Source organism: Anser anser (genome assembly GCF_964211835.1).
Source record: "Anser anser genome assembly, chromosome: 11".
Classification (NCBI taxonomy): Eukaryota; Metazoa; Chordata; class Aves; order Anseriformes; family Anatidae; genus Anser; species Anser anser.
Window position 1 is genome coordinate 14813049 of NC_139732.1, and position 11474 is coordinate 14824522.

Sequence of the window (11474 nt, forward strand, 5' to 3'; positions counted from 1 at the left end):
ATGCAACTAATACCTTCTATTAAAACTAAGAATAACCTTTCCCTTGTGTTCTTGGAGTATTTCTGTTACCTTTGCCATCCCAATTTACTTCTAATTTTACAGTTGGCTATGCATTAATTTTGATTTTAAAAGAATTGATTATCTGTGAATTTTGTCTCAAGTCTTGAGGGAAGAAACAGGAAAAGAGATTGCTGAGAATGCTAACAATTTTGTCTTGCATCTTTCTCTATAGGTAGCTAAGGTGTTAAAGCAGTATATTGCAAGCTTACAGAAAAGGTATAGCCAAAGATTCTTATGAAATCGGAGCTGCTTACACATAATCTTGCTGAATTCTTCTTGCTCACTAATTTTTGTTTTGTAGAGGGAGTATAGTGGTACTTTATTTTTTAGATTTTTCAGTCTAGAGCAGTAAGGTCAAGCAAATAAATTTCGTGCTCCCATTTGCAAAATTTTATTTTTTTCCCAAACTTGGATGTTGAAAATCACGAGTTCTGCACAAACATACAGAAAGCCCTGCAAATCAACTCTTCCTTTAGGCTGATAGTCTGGACTGGTCATCTCTTCTCTTGTCAGTTGTTCACTGTTGTATTCATCCAAACAGTTCATTCCACAGGATGAAGAGCTTTATTCTTCTTTACAAGAGGTTCTTCATTGAAGTTGTATTGCAAGACTTAATTGTCGCATTGGTAGACAAAGAACTCAGTTTTCTGGGATCATTGATCTTAGTAGCTTTGACAGATTCTCTAGATCATTGAGGAAGGAACAACATCAATATTAGAGGCCATGATGATTTGTCAGTGCAGTAAGGTAGAAAACTTAACTTCTGAAGAATTTGTTATGAAACTACTGTTGTTCTTGTTTTCAAAAATTGTCTTTGACAATTCTTTCTACTTCTTGTAGATATTTGGTTTCTTGGCAATGGCAGTGTATGCTGTGAACACATATTTAGCTATTAAAAAGTGGCGAATGAACAGCAGACAACAAAACAGTCGTCAGACCAGTGATTACATACGTGCTCGGACAGAATCCAGAGAAGTAGATCATCGCCCTGAGATTCAGCGTCTGGATGCATGAAAGCGATATTCAAATGGGACTGCAAAGGGAAAAGAAGAGCTTAACTCCCTCATGGAATAAAGTGTTTTTTCTTTATTTAAGGAAGGAAAGGAAGATCAGATGGTGGCAAAGAATGTCGAGCCCTGCATATGTGTGTAGATGCATTGAGTCAGAAGCTGTTGTCATGAAGGCAGTAGATGTTGGTCATTCAAAAGCAAGAGCCATTTAAGACATCCACATATATATACATATATATATATATATTATATATTTTATATATATATATATATGTTCAGAAGTACATTAATGTGTTGGATTAACTGCACAAAACTTTTCTTCCCTCTCCTAAGTGCAAGCTCTGGATACACATGTTCTGTCACTGTATCTTCGTCTGTCATAAACACTAAGACCAGCACGATCTTGTTTGTTTAATATAAGAAAGAAATCTACCAGAAGAAAATTTCATACATGTGAAAAGGAAGTGAGGGGCAAATAGCAATAACTTCAGTCATGTATCGTGTCCAGCAACTCTGTGTCCTTCCTTGTGCAGCCTTGGTGGTGCAGTTCAATTCTCATCTGCAAGATCTCACACAGTTTCATTGGTGGTTCACTCATATAGCTGATATAAGCAGACGGCTCATGTCTTTGGGTTGATGGATTTAATGTTGAGGTAGTTGTCTTTGGATTACTCTGAAATCACCACATTCAGTTCATGCATGACCTTGGTTGGATCTGAACTTGAGCAAGATGAGCATGTTTACTGAATGCTCACCATACCATAATGCTTCCAGTGCAAGTACGTGGGGTTTCTGTTAACATTGGGATACATGCTATTTTTCTTTTCAAAACGGGGAAAAAGGCAGGGTGGAGAATGGGGAGGCAGAGGGGCAAAGTGATGAAGGAGAGGAAGAATGAATTGTCATTCAGTAAACTTGCATTCCAGTCATGGCTTTTTTTTCTCTTTTAAGGTTCAACCTTTCTGAGAAGCAAAGGGTAAGCAAGAACTAGCAAAAAAATTCTTGTACTTATAATGTAATCTTAGGAACACTTGATTACTATTCATCTAATACATATTTTCCTTGTTCAGAGGGTTATTTGCTTCTTCTAAAAACTGTTGGTAGTAAGCAAAACTTTTTTTTAATTGGATATGTCTGCAAAAAGTTTGTCTAGTATTTGTTGATTTATTTAAGAACGGTTTTACCTAACTGAAGTTTTCTTAATTGTACTTCCAGTGAAGACAAGGGTATTTTCTCTAATCAAAACTTGAATTCTGCAGTAATCAGTTTCATAATGTAAAACAAAGAAGTTCCTCAATATTTTTCTAGTTTTATGGCTGGTGTTTTTATCTGTGTAATCTATTATTTGGCGTATGGATGCCTGCATGTTACATGAAGAAATGTTGGGGGGGGGGGGGGCGGGAAGATCTCTAGAACTGAATTCCTTCCGGGTGTAAGCTAGTGAAGTAGTTGAAATTAGTGGAACTATACATATGCTTGAATTTCTCACATGTGACTTTAATGCATTTTGTATTGTTTTCATTTAGCTGTACTCTTAAGTGGTTGAATGCAGTTAACTGGAACCTTACGAACAAAAGGCAACGCACTGCAGACAGGTGATTTCTAAATACTAAAACCAGGTTATTGCCAAACAGAAGATCAGTATAAGTGCCTGGGCTTTTTTAATATTTGAGGGAACTGAGGGGGTTCCAGATTTAAACCTTACATTGCAATGTTTGAATCAAACAGCAGGAAATTATTTTTAACGTGTAGAAAACTGGTTTAAAAAAAAAAAAACTAAAACCACAACAACAACAAACTGATCTCATTTGTGATTTTTCTGATGTCTACAGCGCATTTCACCTGAGTTGTTAAGACTGAGATTAAAACTAAGAAAGAGTTACTAATGAGGTTAAAGAAAACTTGCCTTTCTAAACTAGTAATGGTTTGCCAGTTACTGTATTAACATCTTACTGTCCTTCATTGAAAGTTAATACCAAAGGCAACACCAGCTTAAAAAAAGGATCAAACCACAGTAGCTAATCTCTTGTTGGGTTTACAGCATAGATGTTTAATTAAGGTGGTGTCTCACCAGGATTAACGGGTGTTTCATGAAAAGAAAATGACAGCTCAATATTCACTCTGGCATGAAATAATTAAGTTACTGAAGCCAGCATAGTTGCTTTAGCCCTGTTGTTTTTCAGCACTCTAAAAGTAGCATGAGTGTATCTAGACTGGAATTGTAAACCAGCATTAAACCACTTTGCATAAATATCATTTTAAAATAATAATATAAAAAATAAATAAAAGACTTAAATACAGAATATTGTCCTGCAGAAGATCCATGCTTTTGGAGTAGTACCCACATCTGAAGTCAAGAAACAGAAGTTAGGTCTTAGGTAAGGAGTTACGTCTGACGAAAAGTGTAGGCTTTCCATTGAGTATATCCTGATACTGGTTAATGAAAGGATTGAAATAGTGTGTATGAAAGAGAATGCCCTTTTTTCTCTTCCGTAGTCCCCGTGCTGATTCAGCTGATCTGACTTCTCAGAAATATGGGAGGTTTCATGCATCTACAAGCTTATGGCTTTGTTATCTTCTAAATCCTTACGCCTTTCCATACCTAGACTAAAGATAACTTCACAGAGCTTTTTCTGGAGTGAGATCATGAAAAGCTTTTGTTATCTTTTAGCTGGAATGACAAATGCTTACTTAGTATGAATGATAGTTATATTTCTAATATCATATAATACTTCATCCTGTAGTATAGTATAGCTGTATGACCTCGAGTACTTTTACACATGAAATAAGTGTTCTTGAGTTGAGAATGAAGAACGATATGCCATTATTTATTACTTACATCAATAATGACTTGAGCTTAGCACAGCTTTCAGGATAGAATTCAAAGAGAATATGAATTAAAAAAAATACTGTCTGATACAGTTGGAAAACAGGAAAACAAATGTAAATTTGTTATTTCCTTATTTTGGGGACCAAAGATGATTTTAGTATTGTACAGTATATACTTTTGAAAAGTCTAAGTTAAGCATTTATTACTCTACAGAGATGTTATTTACTATTTGCATTATAGAGTAGGGAGATAAAGTGGCTATGAGATGGACAACTAAAATTGAAGCATTACGATCATATGATGCATAAGTGGTTGACATTTTTTTCTTTTTCCCCCAGACAGTTTTATATAATGTTTTGAAGAGGTAGTAATCTTTTATTAAGACTATTACCAGAACTGCAGTCGTCATAAAAGGGAAAAAAAAAAAATCTTTTAAGGAATAAAATTGGGGTAGAAAGGTTTTTTTTTTTATTTTTTATTTTGATTTGTTTAGAAAAATTGCTTCTTCTAGCCAGCTAATCTTATTTGATAGCATATGGGGTTAATTTTTCTTGAGCATACAGGGTTAATTTTCCCTTTAGTGTTAGAGTGTTGTTTAGCACCACAAAGGGACCCAAAAACCTCCTTAAGTAAAACTAAATGAAAGCTATACAGTTGAAACTTCTAGGAATGAGATGCTTGAAACTGTAATGGCATTCTGATTAATCCTCTTTAAGTCAAAACTAAGCCCTCAGATGTGCAATCTCCATGTATTTCTGCATGTGGAAATGAGGGCAAGTTTTGCAAGCTATGCACAGACATTGAAATATCCATTAAACAATAGGAAATGATTGGAGCAACAGCATAGTAATTGTTGTATAGTGTTTTAAGAGTAGGTATCTTCCTTTTAATGCTGTGGTCAGTTTGGTCAGCATTAGTTCAAGTTTATTATGCGTACATGTAATGACGTGCAAACTGCCTACAATAGAAGTAGGTTTCTAAAACAATAATTAAGAACTGATTTGACAGTTTAATTGTTCCTTAGTAAAGTTGGTTCCTTTTTACTCTCTGCTTGTTCCTTTCATTTCATAAATTCATGCCTCATCTGTGTTACGTTTTAATGTTTAGTTTTGTTAACCCTTCTTCGTTATCTGTACAGTGCCTGCTTCACTATAAGAAAGACAAGAATAGCATGTCCAATGTCCTTTTGCTTAAGTATGTACTCTTCCCTTTTGTGATAGCTTATGTTATTTGGGCTGGATATGCTGGGAGAATTTGTTTTTTTTCCCATGGACTTTGGAAGCTAGCTGGTATAGTGTTTGTTTCTTCTAGGCTTTCTGTTAGGAGCCACATGCTCCTAGAGGACCAGAGATTCATCTACCTCTGCCTTTTTTTTTGAGAGACAAGGTGCTGACCTTTGAGATTTGATGCCTGTATTTCAGTCTGTGCTGTTCATCGTTGGCTTTATATTCAGAAGTGTGGCATCGGCAATGAGCCATGCTGTGGAAGCAGCTTGCTGTCTTCAGCTTATAAGATGTCTCTTAAGCATGAGCTTAAAATTAAATCGGTAACATGGGGTGCTTCTTCATAGCCTTTGTCCTGTGTTTCACTGTGCATCTTATGATATGATCTAGAATTGCTTTATTGTATCTGTTCGTGTTTCATTGTTCAGTCTAGAAAGAAGAGGGGAAAACTGGGGAGAACTTCCAAGTTTTTAATCATTATGATTATTTTTCCACGAATTACTTTGTACCATATAATGATTGTCCCTTCCTAATGCAGCAGATTTACTGGTTCTTAAAGTGTTGCAGACCACGGCAGGAAAATTGATCTGCTATAAGCTGTGTGTGGACTATGAATTAACCACTAGTTTTCCATAAACGTTAAGGTCCCAATATAAATGTTATATTTGCCACCTTTGTGTTGTTTTGGGAGTTTGCAGGTACAGCAAATACTTATGTAATAAATGGCTTTATTAATGCAGCCTTTTTTTTCCCCTTGGTCCTTGTTCTGTATCTGCTATTTTCTTGCCCCATGACACCTTTGTAAGCATTTCTACCTGTTCTTTTTTTTTTTGTGGTGGTGGTGTTTTTAGGGTATAATTTCACCAAAAAAAGTTAATAGCAATTCAAATAGGGTAGAAAATAATATACTCACTCGTACTCAGATGAGATACTGAGCAGCTTTGTGCATGAAAATCAGAGCGTAAATGACAAATCTTATGCTGAAAACTCTGGAGCCAAGCATCTTCAGCAGATACTTAGGAGAGATAAATGTAGGCTCATTTAGATTATGAATATGAAACGTAGTAAAGGATGGGAAGGAGAAAATAAAACCAAACCTGATGCTTAGTAATTTGGTGTTTTCAAAATGTGTGAATGTGAAGGATCCTCAGCTGCAGAAGGAAAGTTATCGTCTACACTTCTTAGAGAAGGATACAGAGACACTTAGACCTGGTGATAAAAGTAGGTGTAGAAATGTTTCTCTGTTCCTAATCCTGGGGCCAGGCTGCCTGTATATTATGGTTGGAGAGATTCTACACCCATGTTGTTAATGGTGTATTAAAACCTGAGGTACATTGACAAATCAATGTGATTATCAAATGACTTCCACTCAGCTCAAGTGTTGTGGTTGGTTCACAAAGACCTGCAGGATCTAGAAGCTTGCATCAGGAGGGATGTATATATCTGGAAGAAAGGATTCTTTCAGACTGGGATTTCTGCTTAGTCCCACTGCGATGAGTAAAGCCATCAAGTAGAATTTCTGAAACTGGGTGCTTAGTTTGCTGTTTATGGGATAAAATAATAGATTGTTTGTAGGGTCTTTTAGCCAACAAAGATCAAAGACTGTGCAGATACAGATATCATGTATTGGAAATTTAATGGCAACAAAAGTAATCATTTTACAACGAAACTGAAACAGGCAAAAAAAAAAACAAACAGCAGAATGTTGTACTTTTTTCCTAGAAATATTTTTTTGGAAAAAAAGTGTAGGGATTGTCATATTCTTCTCTTTATTTTAACAGAAGGAGTTGATTAAAAATGAATTCATACAAATATTCAGGAAATCTCTAAATTCTCTCTCCATAGAGTTTTTCCTGATATGTTGTTTTCCGTGTTAGCCACGTAGATCGATCTGTTTGACAGAACCAGAATGGTACTGTCCAGCCTGAAAGGGTTCCTTTGTTGTCTTGGTCTTATTTTTGCATTGTCTTTTAAAAGTCTGTCTATAATTTAACCATTTGTATTCTATAAATAATCTTAAAAAAAGAAAATCTGCTTACACTGTGATTTATAGTAGCCTTTAATTTAGAGTATACAACACAATCTAATTTTCTTTTGGGATATGCAGCTTTCAAAAGTGTTCTTATATATGCCCGGAAATAAAAGTTGTGTATTTATCATGAAAATGTGATTAGGTAGTTACCTATCCAGAGTCCCAGTGCAACTCTTTCAAAAGTGTGCTGGATGGATGAGTTAATGAAATTGCCTTTTAATCTCTATGGGTTAATAAATATTTTTTTATAACTAGCCACAGATATTCCTTTTTAAATTATACTTGGCAAACAGAAGATATTTAATTTTATATACAATATACATAGTTACCTTGATTGACGTATTTATAACATAGAGCTTTGAGTTTACTATGAAGGTTTTATCGTATACCATGGACTTCATGGGTAGAAGTTTAAAAAAAAAAAAAGAAAGAAAAAAGAAAAAAAGAAAAATACAGTTAGGATATATGGAAGGATATGGAAACTATCTACATAAATTCAGAAAGAGGACATCAGAGCATTTCCAAAAGCAATAGCCAGATCTTATTAACAGAGTATCTGTTTTTTTTTCTTATTTTTGACTGGGGCTGGTCCCTACAGCTATTTTAGTAACATCTGGATGTGAGTAACTGAATGAAATATGACCATCTGCCTCTTCTGATTGTCAAGGACTATTGTCTAGAATATGGGAAATTTCAGGGTATTGTGTTTGTTTTGCTTTGGACAAATGTCTCAATAGACATATTTAGTTAAAACCTTCATGCATTTGAAAGAAAATACCCTCTATTACCTAGGCTGATTTATCACTTTTGGTAACCTTTTAATCCCAAAAGTATTATAGTCTAAATATTTTTAGTAATGTTACATTTATCCAGATGTCTACAGGTTAAAATGGTTCTGGCTAGCACCCTTTTATTACAACAATTGCTACCTTCATTTTCTACTGTTTATACTTTAATCATGAATGTTTAACAGTTTCTACTTGTTGGATATTGTGAAAGGAGAGTGTATCATATAGCATTACAGTTCATCCAGCTTTAACTCATATGTCACGGTTCTAGAATAAGGTGATATTTTGATTTATATATTGTGGCCAATTAATTGCATTTTTAAATGATTTCTGTACTTAAGACACAACATTTTTAATAACATTTTAATAACAAATCATTAGCTCATCATTTTATCTGTCTAGACTTACTCTCTTCTGTGTTAGTGTCATTTTGAATCTATTTGTATATGTTGAAGTTTGTAAGGGTTCAGGAACCCGCAATAAAATAGTAAAGTATGTATTTATTTCTCATTATAATGCTCAGTTTTGATTTAAAAGTTGACACTTTGTATGTCTGTTCACAGAATTGTAAACAAATACCGAAAAACTGCTTCACCTAGGGTGCCTTCCATGTGTGGTATAAACACTTGTCATTCACAAAAAATAGAGATGTAAATTTATTAAACCAGTAAACACTATTTTTGTAATGTGAGTCACTAATGCATCTCTGGCTTTATTGTGCTTTGTTTTCACTAAAAACAGTTTTATGGCTACTGTAGTCATTGTTTCCCTTTGTGTACTGCATAGTAAATATGGTCTCATGGTGAATCAAAAGATTGCATCACTTCTGCTCTTCTCTGCCTTCAGCTGCTACCTGAAAGATGGAGTTAAAGCACATTGCTGAAGTGAGCTAGACGGTATTCCAACCCTTTCCTTGAGACTTGTATAAAGAAATGCTCAGTGTGGGATGTCTGTATCCTTGGTGCTGATTCAGAGTCCTCTAGAAACACGTAGTAGGCATAATCTAAACATTTCTGATACTAGCTCATAATTCACAATTTACGGTGTCTGAGAAAGGAGCATCCCGGCCTGAAAGACTTATCCCTTGGGGATACAGTTCCTGTACTGACAGATCGGTAATTGTGAACAGCTCAGATGTATCAGTCAAAATAATGGGTTAAATTCGATCTTTGGACTGAGTGAAGGGGATGCAATTTTCCTTTAACATATGAGCGCAATTCTGCTATGTAATACCCTTGGTATTTTGCTTTTGAAGTATGAAAAATTGTTATGTATCGCCAAGGAAAATCTTCTAAGTGTTCTGTATGTGCTGCTGCAAATGCAGAACCTGGCTCTGTTATCCTTACTCAGGCAAAATTCCCCATTGATTTCGGGGACTGCAGGATCAGGTATCCATTTATCACCATAAGCATGTTCTGATCAAGGATTTGAAGAATATCACAAGCTAGCAAATGTGCATATAAAGACAATGTACAGCCTTGAAGCAATCTCATGTTATTTTGGTAAGTATTTTTGGTCTCATTTAAACTGCTCACAAGGCCAGCTGATAAAATTGATGCTTTCTGTAGAGGTACCAGCCATCTGTGATCTGATGTTACTTCTCAGTAACAGCGGGAGCTTACATGTGTAAGCATAGCATCTTCCAGCTCTGTATGTGTAAATTGTGCTGTTAATTCTTGGAGAATTTCAAAGGCAAGGTAACTCTACAAGAAAACGTAACTTCTAACTTGTGTTTTACACCAGTAATGATTTTTCAGTACGTTGTGCACTTCTTTTCTGTCGGTTTTAATGATAAACAAAAACACAAGCTGAAGAATTTTCTTGGAATACAGAAAGCAGTCCTTTTTTTTTGTTTTATATCCATACCATTCTAGCATAATTTAAATGGTGTATTTATCGGTTTTAAATGTCATGTTGTTTTTCCAGTCTTTTGTATATGGGCACATTACTTTTTGTAATTTTTTATTTAGTTGTCTTTCAGTCTTTTTTCTTTCTGATATCTGAAGATTTGAGCTCTATGGATTTTCATGGTACTCTTCTGATTATGTCTTCATAGTGTTAAAAGTCTGTATTTTTGTATGTAGGGAAAATGGTAGTTTTCTAACACTTAATTTGATCAATATACTATGAAATCATTTGTGAAGGACTTCCTGTTTAATAAATAGACGTATTAAAGCACTAAAACATTGTCTTCATCTGTAAAGGCAACGTATAAACTTAGCACAAAGTGTTGTGGTTGATTATTCAGCAAGTGTAGCTGCTAAATGCATTTCCTATGCAAGACAATGTCATAGGGGTTAAAACAACTGAACCAAAAAACTCTGCCTGAGGTTTTTGTGACTGCCTTTGACAAGACAAACTTCATAGATGCCAGAGTTAATGAAAAACCATGTATAAGCAGTCCATGATGAAAGATTATATGTAGCAGAAAGCACATGGAACCGCTTTGTTGCTGAGGTGGTTGTGGCGGGATTGCTCTGGTGAGGGTTTCTGTCTGTACTCTGGAATGGAACAAAACACTGTATCTTGTGGTTTGCAGCAGCATGTTCTGGACTGAAAAGGATTTGGGGGCTGAAATGCCAGAGTGAGTAGGTAATGCTCTGCCACCTCGTAGGGTGAAGGTTGTGTATCTTACCTTGGTGACCTTGGTTTGATCTAGATTTGGGGCATTCAGCTGCTTTAGGTGCAAGGTGAAAGCATGGGAGTTAAGAGGGTAAGAAATGAGGAAATGCACAGATGGTTGAATGAATGCTGTGGGAAGATTTGGGAATATGGATGACATGCTTGACAGTCACATGAGCGTGTGTGGGGTAGACAATGGCGGGGACGTGATTGATGAGCTTTTACAGAGGGATTCACTGTGGAGGGTCATGTGCTTGTACAACTCTTCTACAAGATAGACCAGTTCTTTTTGCCTGTGAGGGGTTGTCAGCAGCAGTAGACTTTAATGAGTTGTGGTGTTGCATCTATTGGATCTGCTTAGAGATCAGACCAGAATGTAATTGATAGTGTTTAAGAAAACAAACAATTGGTGCTGGACATAACGGCATATTGCTGCTGATGTGGTGTTCCTTGGTCAAGAGAAGCTTGTCAGCGGTTGAATAGAAAAATGTTTATTCTGTCTAACTTCTAAACAGTGAAGGCTGACCTCATTCCCCTGGGAATACTGTAATTGACTGCTTACCTAATAGATCAGGCTCACAAGATGTGACGGACAACATCCAAAATATATAAAATGAAAGCACAAGTATTACCTGGTCAAAATGAACATTGGAATCGCTGTTTTCTTTTTTTTCTTTTTTTCAGGATAATCGAAGCTAAAATGAAAATTTTTGAGTACATCTAAATTTTGTTTTACCCTCTGACCATTCAGAGTAATAAATAATAATAATAAAGTTGTCTGAATCAGAGTAATAAATAATAATAATACAGTTGTCTGAACAGGCTATTCAATACAAGCCTGATAAAGTAGTCCGGAAGCAACTAACGGGAAAGTTTGTCTCTTCTGTTGATTTTGTATATTCTGATATG

The 11474-nt window shown here is 35.4% G+C and overlaps 1 protein-coding gene across 10 annotated transcripts in view; it reads left to right on the plus strand.

The window, feature by feature from the left end:
* CMTM4 (CKLF like MARVEL transmembrane domain containing 4) overlaps positions 1-10127 on the plus strand; it is a 39446-nt gene extending 29319 nt beyond the window's left edge. The window contains exons 4-7 of one of the 10 annotated variants that reach the window (XR_014571156.1): positions 901-1849; positions 2022-2046; positions 2597-2665; positions 5212-10127. Coding sequence is in view for 1 of the 10 variants with exons in the window: in XM_083794783.1 (XP_083650909.1) it covers positions 901-1074 (174 nt within the window). In the remaining 9 variants the exon portion in view is untranslated. Of the gene's footprint in view, positions 1-900 lie in introns of all 10 variants that reach the window. The other 9 variants (XR_014571157.1, XR_014571152.1, XR_014571153.1 and 6 more) reach the window with 9 other exon arrangements.
* The last annotated feature ends 1347 nt before the right edge of the window (positions 10128-11474 follow it).